The 19785-nt window shown below is 54.6% G+C and overlaps 4 protein-coding genes across 6 annotated transcripts in view; 3 read left to right on the forward strand and 1 right to left on the reverse strand.

Annotated features, from left to right (window-relative positions):
* Positions 1 to 19785, reverse strand: part of LOC137846204 (butyrophilin subfamily 3 member A1-like) — a 228584-nt gene that overhangs the window by 27343 nt on the left and 181456 nt on the right. The gene's annotated exons all lie outside the window — the stretch shown is intronic.
* On the forward strand, positions 959 to 11143 carry LOC137846221 (butyrophilin subfamily 3 member A2-like). 3 transcript variants are annotated; one of them, XM_068664025.1, is made up of 8 exons: positions 959 to 2042; positions 2450 to 2797; positions 3521 to 3802; positions 3931 to 4035; positions 4313 to 4333; positions 4860 to 4880; positions 5039 to 5071; positions 5249 to 8468. In XM_068664025.1, the coding sequence occupies exons 1-8, from the start codon at positions 1943 to 1945 to the stop codon at positions 5866 to 5868; spliced, it is 1530 nt and encodes a 509-aa protein (XP_068520126.1). In that variant the 5' UTR covers positions 959 to 1942; the 3' UTR covers positions 5869 to 8468. The 3 variants fall into 3 exon arrangements, with proteins under 3 accessions (XP_068520126.1, XP_068520128.1, XP_068520127.1); XM_068664027.1 differs by lacking the exons at positions 3521 to 3802; positions 3931 to 4035; positions 4313 to 4333; ... (1 more) ...; positions 5039 to 5071; positions 5249 to 8468 and adding exons at positions 9957 to 10238; positions 10368 to 11143 and having other exon boundaries at positions 1016 to 2042; XM_068664026.1 differs by lacking the exons at positions 959 to 2042; positions 2450 to 2797; positions 3521 to 3802; ... (2 more) ...; positions 4860 to 4880; positions 5039 to 5071 and adding exons at positions 8962 to 9309; positions 9957 to 10238; positions 10368 to 11065 and having other exon boundaries at positions 8321 to 8563.
* On the forward strand, positions 11072 to 19378 carry LOC137846301 (butyrophilin subfamily 1 member A1-like). The gene is made up of 6 exons (XM_068664240.1): positions 11072 to 11230; positions 11369 to 11389; positions 11498 to 11518; positions 11668 to 11700; positions 12757 to 18824; positions 19228 to 19378. Exons 2-5 carry the CDS (start codon positions 11383 to 11385, stop codon positions 13383 to 13385), a joined length of 690 nt encoding a protein of 229 aa, XP_068520341.1. The 5' UTR covers positions 11072 to 11230; positions 11369 to 11382; the 3' UTR covers positions 13386 to 18824; positions 19228 to 19378.
* The window catches only part of LOC137846263 (uncharacterized), a 44161-nt gene continuing 43662 nt past the window's right edge, over positions 19287 to 19785 (forward strand). Inside the window, exon 1 of the transcript XR_011090435.1 lies at positions 19287 to 19575. The gene's annotated coding sequence lies outside the window, so the exon portion shown is untranslated. The remainder of the gene's footprint in view (positions 19576 to 19785) is intronic.

A 19785-nucleotide genomic window follows, 5' to 3' on the forward strand; every position in this document is an offset into this window, starting at 1 on the left:
ACACCGCCTAGACCCTGTCCCCAGCCCTGGCGGGCTCCTGCCCATTTCCAGTCAGTCCTGGATAACCTCTCCTTGATCCTGCAGGAGCAGTGCAGAAATGAGGGCCACTGGGGCCAGGGGCTGCCCCGGGTTCCTCCCTGCATGCTGAGACCTGAAGCAGCTGACGTGCGGCAGTCAGACTTCAGGCACCTGTTTGCTTCATGTTTGTGAACCCCATTTGTGGGCTCCAGTTTTCCATTTATAACTCTATTTATGAATTTGGCTTTGTGCATGAAAACATGAGTCATAAAGCAGGGATTTAGATGTAAAAGAATTGGTAATACTCCTTGTAATTAAATAAATAACTGCTGAACATGGAAATTCCCAGCATGGAAATGTTTTAAATCATTATATTGGAAACTCCTTACCTTAAATGGAAAGGGCAACTTGACCTGGCATAGCGGAACAACCCAGTGCGATCTGGATTTCAGCCAGAGGGTGGCTACTGTAGGGGGCAGTGAGGATGCACTGGTGGTTGGATGCTTCAGAACTGGGATGCTATGGGACCTGCATGCTCCAGGATCGGGATGCTCTGGGACTGCAGTGCTCCAAGAATTGTATACTTCAGAACTGGGATGCTCAGGGGTTGAAATGCTCCAGGGCACAAACTCTGCTGCCACCTACAGGTCTTACCCTACCTCTGGGCTCGAGCAGGCAAAACGGGCTGAAGCAGCTCTCCACGCTCTTCTCCCCTCTGCTTGCACCAGGGGGGAGAATGTGATGTTGCCTTGCACATCACCTGGGCAAGGTCCCTTTGCATTTTTCTCCCTTGCTGTCCATATCCATCATTCTGCCTTCTTGTCCAGCTGACATTATTCTTTGGACTCTGCATGGGAAGGGTGGAAAAGCAAAGAGACAAGGATTCTTGAGCACACCAAAATTGGAATCTGAGCAGGCCAGTGAAGTGCAGGAGCAAATGTGTAAAGCAGGACAAAGGCTTTGAAAAAGTGTAATTTGTTTGGAAAGGAGTCTTTTTATGGTGTGGAAACTTTCCAGGTGCAATGTGGCAGAAGTGCAAGGAATCTGTTCCATGAGAGTCCCTATGGCTACCTGACCTGCAGCCCTCCATACTGGCAGCTCCAGGGGCTTGGTGTGATGGCTTTAAGAGAAATGGCACGCAGGGTGTAGTGTGGTGGAGACACCATGACCAGGCTCTGTGGTATCACCGCAGGAATGGGGACCTGAATAGTACTTTGGGAGTGATAAACTTGCATAGCTGGCCCTGATCCAAACTGATAAACTGCATAGCCCTGAGCTGGAAGTTTTCCATTTTCTGTCAAGATCATGTCCTCTGTATGAGATTTGGTCATAATTAGCCCTTTATAATGCCAAAAGGCACCTCCATCCCAAAGGCTCCAAGGTGTGACCACCCCTCACTGTGCACGTACTCTGAATTTCTCTAAGCCTAAACCGTTAAGAAGAAATTTCCATATTAATCATAATGAAGGTACCTATGGCTAGAGCCACTCAAGCTCCACCTAAAACTAAGAAAAAGTTTTAAAAAAAAGAGTTTAAAAATGGCTCAACAGAGGAACAATGGGAGGGGAGATACCATTTCCCCTGCTTGCCCAGAGGCAAAGCTGCTAGCAGGAGGAGCACAGAAGTGGGCGAAGGTTGGGGAAGTTGAGTGCTGCCTTGTGCTTTCTGCAGCTATACTGGGTGCGGTTAGGGATGTCTATCTTGGTGGGGCTCCCTTGGAGAAGAACCCCTGGGGGCCACCTGCTGTATCCCCCATGATAAGCACAGGCTCTGCACCCTGCCAAAGGAGCTGCTGGCTGTGGCTCCTTGTGCCTGGGCCCAAGGGAACTCCTTCCTCATCCGCCTGCAGTGCCTGCAGCCCCTCGGTCCTCTCTCTCTTCTGCTCCAGCTTCTGCCCTTAGCTCCTGCTCCTGCTGCAGCACAGATGGGGCTCCCCTGGGGCTGCGGAATCCCCAGCCTCACCGGCCATGCCAAGGGCCTCCTGACTTCCCTCGTCACTCTGCTCCTCCTCCAGCTGGGCTCAGGTAGGATCCTGCGGGGCTGCTGGGGGCTCTCTCCCCTGTGCATGCAGACTTGCTGCTGTGGGGCAGGGGAGTGGCCGTGGGGCAGTGGGGACCCGAGACCACAGCTCAGCCCCCGTTGGGTTTCACTTTCCCTTTGGTTCTTTCACACAATATGGGTGCTGCCTTGACTGCCCTTTCTGGCTCTTCATCGCCTGCCCGAACGCTGCAGAGAGGGCTCCAACTCCCAGCACACCTCCTTCTCCTGCATGTCCTCCCTCTCCCTCTCCTCTTTCCCCAGTGGTTTCTCATGGGAGACAGGGGACGCAGCATGCACCAACTCACACACAGCTCGCCCTTTGTCACTCACATCCCCTAAATTTACAATGGCAAAATCTCGCCACCTCTCTGTGCCCTTCTCCATTGCCCAGCCCAGCTCAGAGTGGTGGGACCAGACTATCCTCTCACCGCCACCGTGGGGCAGGATGTCGTGCTGCGTTGTTACTTGTCCCCTCAACGTGATGCTCGCAGCTTGGAGGTCAGGTGGATCCGGGATGAGTTCTCTGAGACAGTGCACCACTACCGCAATGGAGAGGACCTGTACGGGGAGCAGATGGGGGCATATGCCGGGAGAACAGAGTTGCTCAGAGATGGTCTCTCTGCTGGAAGCCTGGACTTGCGAATCACGGGGCTGAGACCCTCAGATGATGGCCAGTACATCTGCATAGTGAAAGATGCTGATGTTTATGACAAAGCAACAGTGGATCTGGAGATGTCAGGTTAGTGGTTAAAGTGATGCTTCAAGGAGATGGTGCAGGTGTACCTGGATTTGTGTATCGGCTCAGTCGTCTGTCCCATCCACACAGTCATTGACAAGGCCTTTCAAGGTCTTGAGTCTGATGGGGCTTCTAATATTTAGTATGTCAGAGCGTGTCCAGGAACGAGCTTATGCGTGCCCTTGTAGGCTTTTCATTGAGAAACAATGAGACGGTTTTATTCAGTCTCAGTGGCCTCTTTGAACTCCATCCCCATGATGTTCTGAGGGCACTGGGCACAGGCTGCTGAGCAGCTCCTTCCATGGAGCTTCCATGCCAAACCTTGGGAAACATGAAAAAGCCTGGAGCAGGGAAGAGTCCTTTGACCTCTGCTTTTTTTTTTTTTTTTTTTTTTTTATCCTGGGGGGGACGTGAGACATTGTCTGGAAGTCTTGGGGCTTCTTGAAACAGCATGGCTTGGTGCAGAGAAGCTGCCTGAAGGTGATGAAGCTTAGCACCTGGGTTTTCTAAATGATTTGGGGCTACTGGCATTGTGCAGCCCTGCTCTCTGGTACCGGCAAAGGTCAGGGTCTTTTTCAGGTGAGAATGGGTTCATGGATTCCCCAGTCCCAGGGCCTCTGGTGTTGTGGCTGGGCTGAGCTGGACTGTGTTTGGCATGGGAGCAGTCTTTGCCTTGGAACTCAATCCCTCCCCAAGTCAAGCCCCAGCCATGGGCTCTTCCCCCAGCCACAGGCGCTGACTCCCACCTCTCCCTGAGGGGCTACGAGGCCGGAGGCGTCCGGGTGCTGTGTCAATCGGCTGGCTGGTACCCACTGCCGCAGCTGCTGTGGAGGGATGCTCGCGGGCAGCATCTGTCCTCGGACCCCCAGACACATTCCCAGGACCAGGAGGGGCTCTTTGAAATCGAAGGCGCCGTCATCGTGACCGGGAGCGTGGAGGGGCCCTTGTCCTGCGTGGTCAGGAGCAGCCATCTCCAGCAGGAGTGGAAATATTCCCTACATATTGCAGGTACAAATGGCACAGACAGGGTGAGGTGTTCCTGGCCCCTGCACTTGACCTGACCCAGGAGAAGTCTGGGTCTTGCTCTTCCACCTGTGGGTACGTAAACACAGCCCTTTTCCTTGTGCTTTTCTCAGCTCCCTTCTTCCACAACGCCCAACCCTTGATAGTGGCTCTGATTCTGGTCATCGTGCTATTTGTGGTGTTCATTGGCCTCAGTGTTTATCTCTTTCGAAAGCAAGGTAAGCTGGCAGCGCAGGGATGGAGTCGAGGGAGGTGTTCTGCAGGGACCCCCCTGGGTCTGGAGCGGGGCTGAGTCCTGGCCCAGGGAGGTGCATAGGAAGAGGAAGGGAATGTTCTCCTGGGGATCCCAAAGTCCTTAGGATGCTCTTGGGTGGGAGGCCAGGGAGCATGGCTGCAGCGTGGGGCTGGTGGCAAGGTGCAGCCCCCCTGCACATGTTCCCACCCAGCAACCAAGCTGCTCTGCTCACCACCTGTTCCTCCGCCTTTGCTTTTCAGCGGCACAGAGCCGAGAGCTGGGTGAGTCCTTGCAGTCCCTGCCCCCAGCCCCTGGGGAAGTGGTGTCCCTGAGGGAGGGTCTGAAACTGGTCTGGGTGGGCCCTGGGGGCTTGTGTGCTGGTGGCTCGTGGGTGCTGCAGGAGCAGCTGGAGCCTGGGGTGGGAGTGGGGAGTGCTGGGGCTGGGGCTGCCCTGGGCACGGGACACGGCTGGGATGTCTGAAAGGAACGGGGATCAAGGTGGAGACGGGGAGTGAGCTGCGGGGCTGCCCCACTCTGCACTGACACTTCTGGGACAGGGACTATCTCCAACAATCCATTCCTCACTTCCGTAATGGCTTCAGTGCCACAGAGATAAAAGCTGCACTAGTGTCTGGCCTTTACATTTTGACTTACAAGAGCATTGTACAAAGCTCACCACAATGAATATTTGTCTGGTCCCACCTCAGAGCAAGGCAGTATTTTCCCAGTCATTGGATGTGTTCGGGTCTACCATGGGCTGAGCAACTCTCCCCCCTGATCGTGCCTTATATTCACTTTCCTTTTCAGAGAAAAAAGCTGCAGAGCTGGGTGAGTGTCCCTGCCCTTGGGCTGCATGACATTTCCAAGGTGATGTGCAGGGGAGGGCGGGCAGCTTGCACAGAGCAGCCCTAGGCTGGCCCCTCACCCTGCCCACACCCACTGGGCACTGGCCATGGGCTGTGACCAGCTCTCCCCTCTCCTTCCAGCATGGAGAAAATGTTTGCTGCCTCAAAATACAGGTAAGTGTGCATTGGGTTGCCCTCTGCAGTGCTTCTCCTGCCCTTGCTGGGGCATGTTCAGGAGCCAAGAGGTGCCCCATCTCCTGCCCCATGGGGCAGCTCCTGGCCTCGAGCTGGGGAAAGCCTGCCCAGGGCTGAGCTCTGCCCCTGATGGCCTGGCTCCTTCTGTCCCTGCAGTGAAGGTTACCCTGGACCCGCACACGGCTCATCCGGAGCTCATCGTGTCAGAGGACCACAGGAGTGTGAGACGAGAAAGTAAAAGCCAGCAGGTGCATAACAGTCAGGACAGATTCAAGTATCCATGCTGCGTGCTAGGCCATGAGGAGTTCAGAGAGGGGAGGCACTGCTGGGAGGTGGAGATGGAGGGGGAGTTGGAAAATGAATCCTGCTGGGCTGTGGGGGTGACCAGGGCATCTGTGAACAAAAAGGAGAAGATTTACCCCCAAAATGGGATATGGGCTGTGCGGTACCAACAAGGGCAGCTCATGCCTCTCACATCTCAAATCCACTTACCCCTGTCCCCTGTCCCCACAAGGATCTGGGTCTGTCTGGACTGTACCCAGCAGCAGGTGTCTTTTATCAACGCTGACAATGGGGTCGAGATCTTCACTTTCACAGCAGCCTCCTTCAATGGGGAGAGCATCCGCCCCTGGTTCTGTCTGGGGACAGAGGGAATTCAGCTGTGCCTGAGGGACAGCACCCTCCAGACCCTGTCCCCAGCCCCGGGGGGCTCCTGCCCTTCTCCAGACACTCCTGCATCACCTCTCCTTGGCCCTGCAGGAGCAGCACAGGAATGAGGGGCAGTGGGGTCAGGGGCTGCCCCGTGTTCCTCCCTGCTGCTGGAGGAGGGCTGGGATGCTGCAAGCAGGGGACAGACCCCTTGCAGCCCCTGGGCTCTGCCCTGCACGTGGCTCCTGTGCTGGGGCACAAGCCCTGATTGCACCCGCGGCTCTCACCCTGCCTCTGAGCCCCAGCGGGCAGCACAGGGGCTGCAGCAGCTCTCCACGCTCCTCTCCCCTCTGCTTGCACTGCTTGCAGACCCCAGGGCAAGGGATGTGGTCACCGTGTGCTGCTGGCCAGTGCAGGCCACCTTTGCCTCCTAGTTCAGGGTTGATCTTTGCTCTGTGCCTGGTGCTGAGCATGAGCAGCCTGTGGGGGCTCTTTGTTCCCTCCTCTGGAGCACATCTATGCAAGATGCAGCAGCAGCAGGACTGTGTAAAATAAAGTTTTGTACAGGAAGATGGAGTCTGGCAGTGGCATTTGCTGGGTGCTTTCTGTCCTGAGGCTTTGCTGCCTGGGAAGGCGTCTTGCAGCAGACCGTCTCCTTGGTGTTGGTCCTGAGAGTCAGAGCCAGGGAAAGGTGGAGAAAATACAGTGCCAAGGGCTCAACGGTTGAGATAAGGATGGGGAGCTCAGTCAAAAATTATCGTGACAGGCAAAACAGACGCAGAGTAGAGAGATAATAAAATTTATGGTGTATTACCAACAGCCTGGAGAAGTGAGAAAAAAAGGAAAGGCACCCAAAACACCTTCCCCATATCTACCTTCTTTCACCTTCTCCCCCCTGAGGGGCACAGGGGAACGAGGGCTGCGTTCAGTCCCTGATGGTTTTCCTCCAGCGCTCCTTCTTGGTCACTCTCTGCCCCTGCTCCATGTGGGGTCACTCCCACAGGATGCCATCCTTCCCAAACTGATCCTGCAATGGGCTGCCTCCCCTGCGTCTCCTCTGCTCTGGGCTCAACAAGCCAAGCGCCTTCAGCCGCTCCTCACACGCCTTGCCCTGCACAGCCTTTGCCGTCCTCGTAGCCCTCCCTTGGAGGCTCTCGCACAGTTTCACGCCCTTCGTCTGCTGCAGTGCCCACAGCTGCACGCAGTGCTCGAGGCAAGGCTGCAGCAGGCCGAGCAGAGCGGGATGATCCCTTCCCTCGGCCGGCCAGCAGTGCCGTGCCTGAGGCACCCCAGGGCATGCTTGGCCCTTTGGGCTGCCAGGGCCCGCAGTTGGCTCACATCCAACTTGCCGTCGGCCACAACCCCCAGCTCCTGTTCTGGGGGCTGCTCTACAGCCTCTCTCACCCCACGCTGTCCGTACAGCTGGGGCTGCCCCTGCCCAGGGACAGGGCCCGGCACTTGCTCTTGTTAATCTTCCCGCAGGAGGTGGCTGCCCATCTCTTCCCTTTGGCCACATCCCTCTGCAAGGCCTCTCCACCTTCGACAGATCCAGCAGCTCCTCCCAGTTCAGTGTCAGCCACAAACTCACTCAGGTTTCCTTGCAGTCCCGCATCCAGGTCATTTATGGGACCACTGAAAAGACCTGGCCCCAAAAAGGAGCCCTGCAGAGCCCCACTCATGACTGGCTGCCTGCCTGATGTTGCCTCTTTTAGCAGAACCCTCGGAGCCTGACCCCTCAGCCAATTGTTCACCCATCGTATTGTGCATTTATGTGGGTCTATGCTGGACATTAAGTCCAGCTGACTGTGGTCAGAGGCCAAGACGAATACTTTACTGAAATCCAAGAAGTTCACCTTGTCTAGCTCCTTTTAGTCAACTAGGAGGCTGACCTTATCATAAAAACGAAATTAATTTTGTTGAACTGGACTTTCCCCTCTTGAATCCATATATGCTGTGACCTGTGACCGCGTTGTCCCTCAGCTATTTTTCACTCACTCCCAGAGCAATCTCTGTAACTTTACCAGGCACTGCCATGAGGCTGACAGACCAGTAATTCCCAGGGTCTTCTTTGCTGCCCTTCTTGGAAACTGGGGTAATGTCTGACAGCTTAAATTCCAAGACCAAAGACCCTTAAGATAGAATTTGGAGAGTTCTCAAGATGACATTATGCACCTCCACATTGTCGAAGTCCTCACTGTTTGATTCTGTCTTAGATGGGTGGAGATGAACGAGCTCAGACATTGTCTTTCCCTGGAGGTCTGGAGAGGCTCTTGCTGGGGACAAGCCCCTCGTCCTGGCTGAAGGAGGTGGACTGGGCATCCGCCTGTGATGGGATGGTGGTGCCAGCCCTGCAGAGCTCCCCAGACACTTGCCCCTATTGCTCCAGGGGCAGAGCTGCTCCCAGTGTGTTATTGCAGCCAGGAACTGGGCAAAGGTTGGGAAAGTTGTGTGTAGTAATCTGTGTTCTGCAGCTCTGCTGGGTGTGTGTGTCTATCTTGGTGGGGCTCCCTTGGAGAAGAACCCCCAGGGGCCACCTGCTGTGTCCCCCAGCCTGTGATAAGCGCAGGCTCTGCGCCCTGCCCAAGGCACTGCTGGCTGTGCCTCTTTGTGTCTGAGCCCAAGGGGACTCCTTCCCCATCCGCCTGCAGTGCCTGTAACCCCTTGGTCCCATCTCTCTTCTGCTCCAGCTTCTGCCCCCAGCTCCTGCTCCCACTAAAGCACAGATGGGGCTCCCCTGGGGCTGCTGCCACCCCAGCCTCACCGGCCATGCCAGGGGCCTCCTGACTTCCCTCGTCACTCTGCTCCTCCTCCAGCTGGGCTCAGGTAGGATCCTGCGGGGCTGCTGGGGGCTCTCCCCCTGGGCCTGACAGACATTCTGCTATGGGGCAGGGGAGTGGCCGTGGGGCAGGGGGGACCCGAGCCCACAGCTTGGTCCCCGTTGGGTTTCACTTTCCCTTTGGTTCTTTCACACAATATGGGTGCTGCCTTGACTGCCCTTTCTGTGTCTCCTTCACCTGCCTGAATGCTGCAGAGAGGGCTCCCACTCCCAGCACACCTCCTTCTCCTGCACGTCCTCCCTCTCCCTCTCCTGTTTACCCGGTGGTTTCCCATGGCACACGGGGGACGCAGCACGCACCAACTCATGCACAGCTCACCCTTTGTCACTCACTGCCCCTATAGCAAAATTTCACCTCCTCTCTGTGCCCTTCTCCATTGCCCAGCCCAGCTCAGAGTGGAGGGACCAGGCCAGCCTGTCACTGCCACCGTGGGGCAGGATGTCGTGCTGCCCTGCCACTTGTCTCCTCAACGGGATGCTCGCAGCTTGGACGTCAGGTGGATCCGGGACCATATCTCTGAGACAGTGCACCACTACCGCAATGGAGAGGACCTGTACAGGGAGCAGATGGGGGCATATGCCGGGAGGACAGAGTTGCTCAGAGATGGTCTCTCTGCTGGAAGCCTGGACTTGCGAATCACAGGGCTGAGACCCTCAGATGATGGCCAGTATTTCTGCACTGTGAAAAATGCTGATGCTTATGATGAAGCAACAGTGGATCTGGAGTTGTCAGGTTTGTGGCTGGGGTAATACACCGGGAATTCCAGGGGAGAATTTAAGTTTCTTTTTCCTATCTCAGCTATTAAACAGCATGGAATATGGACATGCAAATGGAGGTAGTATTTGGGAAGAGAGATCCATAGGTAGGATATAGTTGTTAGTTTTCACTGGTGTCTATGCAGACCATTCCCATGATGGTTTAAGGGCACTGGGCACAGGCTGCTGAGCAGCCCCTTCATCTGTGCCTATGATGCTACCAAACACAGTGCCTGGAGCAGGGAAGAGACCTCTGAGCAGCTGGACCTCTTTTGGGTTTTGCTTTTCATGCTGGGGGAGACGTGAGACATTGTCTGGAAGTCTCGGGGCTTCTTGAACCAGCACAGCTTGGTGCAGAGAAGCTGCCTGGAGGTGCTGAAGCTCAGCACCTGGGTTTCCTGGGTGATTTGTGGCCACTGGCATTGTACATGTGCATCCCAGTTCTCTGGTTCTGGCACCAGCTGGGGTTGTCTGGGATGAGGGTGGGTGCATGGATTGCCAGGTCTGAGAATCCCTGGGGCCATGGTTGGTCTGGGCTGTGGCTGGCATGGGAGCAGATGGGGTCTTTGCCTTGGAACTCAATCCCTCCCCAAGTCAAGCCCCAGCCACGCGCTCTTCCCTCAGCCACAGGCGCTGACCCCCACCTCTCCCTGGGGGGCTACGAGGCCGGAGGCGTCCGGGTGCTGTGTCGATCGGCCGGCTGGTACCCGCTGCCGCAGCTGCTGTGGAGGGATGCTCGTGGGCAGCACCTGCCCTCGGTCTCCCAGACACATTCCCAAGACCAGGAGGGGCTGTTTGAAATCGAAGGCGCCGTCATCGTGACCGGTAGCGTGGAGGGACCCTTGTCCTGCATGGTCAGGAGCAGCCGCCTCCAGCAGGAGCGGGAATCATCCCTGCACATCGCAGGTACAAATGGCACAGCCAGGGTGAGGTGTTCCTGGCCCCCGCACTTCTCCTGAGCCGGGAGAAGTCTGGGTCTTGCTCTTCCATCCACGTGCATGTAAACACAGCCCTTTTCCTGGTGCTTTTTCTCAGCTCCCTTTTTCATAAACGCCCAGCCCTTGATAGTGGTTCTGGTCCTGGTCCTCGTGTTTTTGGCTGTGTCCATTGGCCTGGGTGTTTATCTCTTTCGAATGCAAGGTAAGCTGGCAGCGCAGGGATGGAGCGGAGGGAGGCCAGCGAGCATGGCTGCAGCGTGGGGCTGGTGGCAAGGCGCAGCCCCCCTGCACATGTTCCCACCCAGCAACCAAGCTGCTCTGCTCACCACCTCTTCCTCCACCTTTGCTTTTCAGTGGCAGAGAGGCGAGAGCTGGGTGAATCCTTGCAGTCCCTGCTCCCAGCCCCTGGGGAAGTGGTGTCTGTGCGGGAGGGCCTGGTCTGGGTGGGCTCTGGGGGCTTGTGTGCTGGTGGCTCGGGGGTGCTGGAGGAGCAGCTGGAGCCTGGGGTGGGAGTGGGGAGTGCTGGGGCTGGTGCTGCCCTGGGCACGGGACACGGCCAGGACGGCTGAAAGGAACGGGAATCAAGGTGGGGACGGGGTGCAAGCTGCGGGGCTGCTCCGCTCTGCACTGACAGTTCTGGACAGGGGCATCCTCCATCCATCCCCATTCACTTCCCCTTGTGTTTTGGTGGCACGGTGCAGAGAGCTGCACAAGTGTCTGTCCTTACTCCTCCACGTGTCCAAGCTGGGTCCTTGCTCCCTGTTAGTCTTGTCCTTCTGAATCTGGGAGCAAGGTGCTCTGTTCTCATTCTAGCGATCCCCATTCACTTTTCATCTTTTCTGTGTTTTCTCACTCCAGGGAGAGCAGGAATTTGGGTTTTTGCAAGTGATAACAAATTTCTTCCTCTGACCATTAATTCCTTTTTCTTTTGTTTTTCAGAGAAACAAGCTGTGGACCTCGGTAAGTCTCACTCTCTAAACAAACAAACAAACAAACAAACAAATATATATATAATTATATATATAATGTCTTAGTGAGAGCTACGGGATCAGAAACTATGATCTCTGATCATGTTTTCCTTTTTTCTCTCTTTTGCAGCGAAAGAACATGCAATGCTTGGTGAGTTTCCCTCCCTAGCTAAGGGAAAGTGGGGTCTTCCCTTGAAAGAAGCCATGGGCTGAGCAACTCTCCCCCCTGATCATGCATTATATTCACTTTCCTTTTCAGAGAAAAAAGCTGCAGAGCTGGGTGAGTGTCCCTGAGCTTGGGCCCTAGGGCAACACCAAGGTGATGTGCAGGGGAGCTGGGACAGAGCAGCCCAGGGCTGGCCCCTCACCCTGCCCACACCCACTGGGCACTGGCCATGGGCTGTGACCAGCTCTCCCCTCTCCTTCCAGCATGGAGAAAGTTTCTGCTGCCTCACTATAAAGGTAGGTGTGCGTTGAGTTGCCCTTTGTAGTGCTTCTCCTTCCCTTGCTGGGGCATGTTCAGGAGCCAAGAGGCGCCCCATTGTTATAAATGGCTCAGGATTCAAATTAGGATTAAATAAAAAAATAGGATTTATTAAAAGAATATAAAGGAATAGAGGTAAGCAAACAGCGCTGGGTGCACCGGGAGTCTCTGCTCCACCAGGACGCACACCAGTTACATCAAGCAGCTGATTTTTATGCACCTAGACTAATACATATTCATTACTACTTCTAAAAAAGTAGATTATTATAATTAGCTTCCGGGGTCCAGTTCCTCCTACTGGAACATGCGCATCAGTCTCCTCTGGGCGTCTCTAGGGGTCTTTCATGCTGAAGGCTCGTAGTCTTCCTCTCACCCTTTGTACTTACTCGGCACTATTCCAAGTTTATGGAACACTCTCTGTACACTCTCCGCAGGTCTTGTCTCCCAACCGTCCTTCAGCTTCTTTTTCCTTCCTCTTAATCTCTTGGCCCCCCCTGGCCAGATACCAAGGATCCACATAGTATCCCATAACAGTCACTAGTTGTTATCAGTTGTTCTGAAACTCCCAGACATCAAACACAAACAGCTTTCTTATTTGACGCTTCACGAGTAATTAAAACATTCTTCCCCAGCCATTCACAGACACATCTATAGCAGTGTTAAGTTAATCTCGAAGAAGACAGGAAAAAAGGCTATAACTGTTAGAACTAGAAGTCAGGAATAACAAAAGCAAACACGTTCATAAATTTAAGGAGTGTTTTCTGAAGACTTGATAAATTGACTGGAATGAGGGGGAGACTGGGGCACACTGCATCTGTGGTTCAAGAACTAAATTGCCAGTGCAGGGCCCAGGCAGACAGGATTCAAACAGAATTATTCTTTATGGACACGAATTTATGGACACGAATTGGAATTGTTAAAACATTCCTCACACCATCTCCTGCCCCGTGGGGCAGCTCCTGGCCCCGAGCTGGGGAAAGCCTGCCCAGGGCTGAGCTCTGCCTCTGATGGCCTGGCTCCTTCTGTCCCTGCAGTGAAGGTGACCCTGGATCCGGACACGGCTCATCCCCGGCTCGTCCTGTCAGAGGACCACAGGAGAGTAAGATTTCAAAGTGAACAGCAGCAGTTACCTTCCAGCCTGGACAGATTTGACAGTTGGTGCTGCGTGTTGGGACGTGAGGAGTTTGAAGAGGGGAGGCACTGCTGGTTGGTGGAGGTGGAGGGGAAGATGGATACGTATTCTTGGTGGGGTGTGGGGGTGGCTTGGGCTTCTGTGACCAGAACTGGCTTTTACAAAATGACTCCTGAAGAAGGGATCTGGGCTGTGCGGTACCAACAAGGGCAACTCAAATCTCTGACGTTACCTCGCACGCCCTTGTCCCTGTCCTCTATCCCCACGAGAATCTGGGTCTGTCTGGACTGTACCCAGCAGCAGGTGTCTTTTATCAACGCTGACAACGGCGTTGAGATCTTTAAGTTCCCAGCAGCCAACTTCGATACAAAGCCCATCCGCCCCTGGTTTCTGGTGTGGACAGAGGGATTTCAGCTGTGCCTGAGGGACAGCACCCCCCACACCACGTCCACAGCCCAGGGGAGCTCCTGTGATTCTCCAGCCACTCCTGCATCACCTCTCCTTGGTCCTGCAGGAGCAGCACAGGAATGAGGGACAGTGGGGCCAGGGGCTGCTCCTTTATTCCTCCCTGCTGCTGGAGGAGGGCTGGGATGCTGCAAGCAGGGGCCAGGCCCCTTGCAGCCACTGGGCTCTGCCCTGCCCAGGACTCCTGTGCTGAGGCACAAGCCCTGATGGCACCCACGCGTCTCACCCTGCCTCTGAGCCCCAGCGGGCAGTACAGGGGCTGCAGCAGCTCTCCATGCTTTTCTCTCCTCTTCTTGCACTGCTTGCAGACCCCAGGGCAAGGGATGTGGCCACTGTGTGCTGCCAGCCATTACAGGCCGCCTTTGCCTCCTAGGTTGGGGTTGATCCTTGCTCTGTGCCTGGTGCTGAGCATGAGCAGCCTGTGGGGGCTTTTTGTTCCCCCCTCTGGAGCACAAAAAGGCACAGCAGCAACAGAACTGTGGCAAACGTACCCTGGGGTGCATCGAGCACGGCATTGCTCGTCGGTTGAGGGAAGTGATTGTCCCGCTCTGCTCTGCGCTGGTGCGGCCTCAGCTCAAGTACTGTGTGCAGTTCTGGGCACCGCAGTACAAAGAGGACTTTAAACTGTTGGAGAGTGTCCAGAGGAGGGCGACAAAGATGGCTGAGTGCACTGGGCCTGTTCAGCCTGAAGAAGAGGAGGCTGAGGGGGGACCTCATCATGGTCTACAACTTCCTTGCAAGGGGGAGTGGAGAGGCAGGTGACCTATTCTCTGTAGACAACAGTGATAGGACCCACGGGAATGGCATTAAGCTGAGGCAGGGGAAGTTTAGTCTGGACATCAGGAAGAGGTTCTTCACCAAGAGGGTGGTTGCACACTGGAACGCACTCCCCAGGGAAGTACTCACTGCACCAAGCCTGCCTGAATTTAAAAAGCGATTGGACTGTGCACTTAGTCCCATGGTCTAAACTTTTGGGCAGACCTGTGCTGTGCCAGGAGTTGGACTTGCTGATCCTTATGGGTCCCTTCCAACTCGGGATATTCTACAATTCTATGATTCTGTGAAATAAAGTTTTGCACAGGAAGATGGAGTCTGGCAGTGGCATTTGCTGGGTGCTTTCTGTCCTGAGGCTTTCCTGCCTGGGAAGGCGTCTTGCAGCAGACCGTCTCCTTGGTGTTGGTCCTGGGAGTCAGAGCCAGGAGGAACCAAAGCTCCAGCTGCCCCACTTCCCCAGCTGGTGCCTGGGACCCCCTTGTCCCACCTGGGTTCATTGCCCTCCCTGCCCTGGGGGCACCCAAAGAGTTTCCAGCCTCCATCACACAGCCTCTGCAGAGGCTGTGCCCACAGGAAGCATCACCAGCTCCTGGAAGTCCTCCAAGCAGAGGCAGGAGGTGGCCTCAGACTTCAGCCCTAGATCAAAGAATCATTGAAGTTGGTGTGGTGGTTTTACTGTGCTTGGCAACTAAACACCACAACTGCTGTCTCACTCCCCCTCCCTACATGAGGAGGGGAAGAAGTAAAGTAAAGAACAACTCACGGGTTGAGGTAAGGATAACTTTACTAAAGGAAAAAAAAAATATTAAGGAAATGTTATTGTTAACTAAGCAATTTAACTGAAGGGGAAAAAAAAAAAAAAAGGAAAAAAGGAAAGGGGAAAAGGGAGGGGGAATGGGAAAAACAAACAAACAAACAAACAAACAAATCAAATAAAGGCTATGTGGAAGTGCAGAGGAAAGAAATTACTCTCTACTTCCCACAAATGAGCAATGATTGACCACATCCTTGAAAGAGGGCCTCAACTCACGTAGCCGGTGTTCGGGAGGAGGACCGACGTTTTCACAATGAGAGCCCACCCCTCCTCTGTTCTTCCTTTTTCCACCTTTTATTGCTGAGTGTGACATCACACGGTATGAAATATCCCTTTGGTTGGTTTAGGTCAGCATGCTCTGGTGATGTTTCTTCTCTCACTTTTTTGCCCACCCCCTAGGAGGGTTACAGAGAGTCCCGATGCTGTGCCAGCACTGCTCAGCCGCAGACACAACACTGGTGTGATACCACTGCTGTTCTAGCTCCAAGTGCAGAGCACAGCACTGTATGGGCTGCTGCAGGGAAAGTTAACATCCCAGCCAGACCCAGTACAGTTGGAAAAGACCTCTAAGGTCATCACTGCTACGCCACTGTCATGACTTCAAAACCCCTTCCAAGTATGCAAGGATAGTGTCATTTTCCACTGCAAAAACACACCTTCTGCTGCAAAATCACATCTTTGTTTCTCACATCTGGGCCAACCACCTCTCTGCCACCACTATTACCCACTAAACCATGTCCCTAAGCACCACGTCCAAACTTTCCTTAAACGCCCCCAGGGACAGTGACTGCACCAACTCCCAGGACAACCCGTTCCAATGCCTAACCATTCTTTCTGAGAAGAAATTTCTGCACTCCTGGCTCACGTCTCCTTGGTCCTGCAGGAGCAGGGCAAGAATGAGGGGCAGTGGTTCCAGAGGCTGCCCCGTACACCTCACTGCATGCTGAGACCTGCGTCAGCTGGTGGGGGCACTCAGACTTCAGGCACGCCTTTGCTTCAAGTTTGCAAACCCTATTTGTGGGCTACAGTTCTCCGTTCCTAACTCCATTTATAAATTTGGCTTTGTGCGTGAAAGCATGAATTATTTAGCATGAATTTCGATGTAAAAGAATTAGCAATACTTCTTGTAATTAAATAAGTCAACTTCTGAACAGGGAAATTCCAAGTGTGGGAATATTTTAAATCATTACAAAAGAAGACGAGGCAATCGGCTCCAGGGCAGATGCGTCCTGCAGCAGAGTGGGGGATCGAGGCATGCAGGGGTTTTCCTTCATCGAGGGTATTCGAGGAATCCAAGGGAGCTGCTAGGACTCAGCAGCCCTCGCGAGGCCAGCTGATGAGGCATGGGAGGATCCAGAAGCCTCCTTTCTGTCATATAAAGGCAGAACCCTAGGGAGAGCAAGAGTCCAGGAGCGTGGTGAACAGAGCATGGCGTGTTGGTCAGGGCATGGCATGGCAGTTTGCACAGAAGTGCTTGCAGGCAGGGCGAGCAAGAAAGCATGGCTGAGAACACCATCACTCTAAGTAACGGCAGGGAAACTCTCGTGACCTGTCCCAATACAACAGGAAGGGTTCTAGAAATGCAATACGACCAACAGCCCACCTGAAATGCCTCAACACCAATGTACGCAGCACAGGAAACAAGCAAGAGGAATTGGAAACCAAGGTGAAATTAGACTTGAAAAAGAAATCTGCTCGAGGGTAGGAAGGCTCTGCAGGAGGATCTGGATAGGCTGCACCGATGGGCTGAGGTCAACTGTATGAAGTTTAACAAGGCCAAGTGCCGGGTCCTGCACCTGGGGTGCAATAACCCCAAGCAGAGCTACAGGCTGGGAGATGAGTGGTTGGAGAGCTGTCAGGCAGCGAAGGACCTGGGAGTGATGGTGGACAGTCGGCTGAATATGAGCCAGCAGTGTGCTCTGGTGGCCAAGAAGGCCAACGGCATCCTGGCTTGTATCAGAAGCAGAGTGGCCAGCAGGGCTAGGGAGGTGATCGTCCCCCTGGACTCGGCTCTGGTGAGGCCGCACCTCGAGTACTGTGTTCAGTTTTGGGCCCCTCGCTACAAGAAGGACATCGAGGTGCTTGAGTGGGTCCAGAGAAGGGCAACGAAGCTGGTGAGGGGCCTGGAGAACAAGTCCTACGAGGAGTGGCTGAGGGAGCTGGGCTTGTTCAGCCTGGAGAAAAGGCGGCTCAGGGGCGACCTTATCACTCTCTACAGATACCTTAAAGGAGGCTGTAGTGTGGTGGGGGTTGGTCTGTTCTCCCACATGCCTGGTGACAGGACAAGGGGGAATGGGCTGAAGTTGAGCCAGGGGAGGTTTAGGTTGGATGTTAGGAAGAACTTCTTTACCGAAAGGGTTGTGAGGCACTGGAACAGGCTGCCCAGGGAGGTGGTGGAGTCACCATCCCTGGAAGTCTTTAAAAGACGTTTAGATGTAGAGCTTAGGGATATGGTTTAGTGGGGACTGTTAGTGTTAGGTCAGAGGTTGGACTCGATGATCTTGAGGTCTCTTCCAACCTAGACAATTCTGTGATTCTGTGATTCTAGACAAATATGACCTGATTGCTATCACAGAAACACGGTTCTTCCGGAGTCTACTACAGGCTGCCTGATCAAGGAGAGCCTATGGATGAGGCCTTCTTGCTTCAACTACAAGAAGCATCATTCTCACACGCTCTCATCCTGATGGGGGACTTGAACCACCTGGATGTCTGCTGGGAAAACTACACAGCAGGCTTTAAGCAATCCAGGAGATTCCTAGAGCGCGTTGAGGAGCGTCAAGTAACGAGAAGCATTACTTGACCTGGAGCGTTACTTGACCTGAAGCGTTACTTGACCTGAAGAGTTACTTGACCTGGCGCTCACCTATGTGGACAAGCTCATTAAAGAGGTCAAGACTGGAGGCAATCTGGGCTGCAGTGACCATGCCATGGTTGAGTTTGTGATCTCCAGGAATGTGGGCCTGGCAAAGGGCCAAGGCAGGACACTGAATTTCCAAAGAGCAAATCCAAGCTATTGAAAGACCTAGAGGATGAGATCCCCTGGAACACCATCCTATGGGACAAAGGAGCTGAGGAGAGATGGAGACTCTAAGGATGTTTTCCTTAGACCACAAGAACTCTCCATCCCTCTGCATAAAAAGGCGGGCAGGAAGGGCAGACCACTGGGATGCCACAGTAAAGACCACGCAGGATCATTTTGGGAAGGACGGCATCCCATGGGAGTGACCCCCTGAGGAGCAGGAGCAGAGTGAATTGAGGAGTGGCGGAGTCGAAGCATCAGGGAAAGACTGCAGTCCCCATAACCCAGACAGTGAGCTCAGTCAGTGGCATTCCCTGGTGTTCTGGTGAGGCTCCTGCTGGGGACAAGCCCCTTGTGCTTGCTGAAGGCATTGGGCAGGGCACCCAGCTGTGATGGGATGGTGGTGCCAAGCCTCTAGAGCTCCCAGGAAACTTGCTCCCATTGCCCTAGGGACAAAGGTGCTCCCAGAGGGTTATTGCAGGCAGGAACTGGGCAAAGGTTAGGGAAGTTGGGTGTAGCCTTGTGCTTTCCGCAGCTCTGCTGGGTGCCGTGAGGGACCTCTCTGTCGGTGGGACTCCCTTGGAGGAGAACCTCTGGGGGCTGCCTGCTGTGTCCCCCAGCCCTTGATAAAAGCACAGGCTCTGCGCCCTGCCCAAGGCGCTGCTGGCTGTGTCTCCTTGTGCCTGGGCCCAGGGGGACTCCTTTCCCATCTGCCTGTGGTGTCTGCAGCCCCTCGGTCCCCTCTCTCTTCTGCTCCAGCTTCTGATGCCAGCTCCTGCTCCCGCTGCAGCACAGATGGGGCTCTCCTGGGTCTGCAGCCACCCCAGCCTCACCGGCCATGTCAGGGGCCTCCTGACTTCCCTCGTCACTCTGCTCCTCCTGCGGCTGGGCTCAGGTAGGATCCTGCAGGGCTGCTGGGGGTTCTCCCCTCTGGTCCTGACAGACTTGATGATGTGGGGCAGGGGAGCGGCCGTGGGACAGGGGGAACCTGAGCCCACAGCTCTGCCCCCTCTCGGTTTCGCTTTCCCTTTGGTTCTTCCATGCAATCCAGGCGCCGCCTCGGCTGCACTTTCTGGCTCTTCTTCACCTGCATGAATGCTGCAGAGAGGGCTCCCACTCCCCCACCCCTCCTTCTCCTGCTCATCTTCCCTCTCCCTCTCCTGTTGCCCAGTATCCAACAGGACAAGGTGGACACAGCATGCAACAACTCACACAAAGCTCGCCCTTTGTCACTCACTGACCCTAAATTTACAATGGCAAAATCTCACCGCCTCTCTGTGCACTTCTCCATTGCCCAGCCCAGCTCAGAGTGGAGGGACCAGGCCAGCCTCTCACTGCCACCGTGGGGCAGGATGTCATGCTGCCCTGCCACTTGTCCCCTCAACGTGATGCTCGCAGCTTGGAGGTCAGGTGGATCCGGAATGATTTGTCTGAGACAGTGCACCACTACCGCAATGGACAGGACCTGTACGGGGAGCAGATGGGGGCATATGCCGGGAGGACAGAGTTGCTCAGAGATGGTCTCTCTGCTGGAAGCCTGGACTTGCGAATCACAGGGCTGAGACCCTCTGATGATGGCCAGTACATCTGCATAGTGAAAGATGCCGATACTTATGATGAAGCAACGGTGGAGCTGGAGGTGTCAGGTTTGTGGCTGGGGTAATACACCGGGAATTCCAGGGGAGAATTTAAGTTTCTTTTTCCTGTCTCAGCTATTAAACACCATGGAATATGGTCATGCAAATGGAGGTAGTATTTGGGAAGAGAGATCCATAGGTAGGATATAGTTGTTAGTTTTCACTGGTGTCTATGCAGACTATCCCCACGATGGTTTAAGGGCACTGGGCACAGGCTGC

This window comes from Anas acuta, chromosome 31, assembly GCF_963932015.1.
Source record: "Anas acuta chromosome 31, bAnaAcu1.1, whole genome shotgun sequence".
In the NCBI taxonomy this organism is placed as follows: domain Eukaryota; kingdom Metazoa; phylum Chordata; class Aves; order Anseriformes; family Anatidae; genus Anas; species Anas acuta.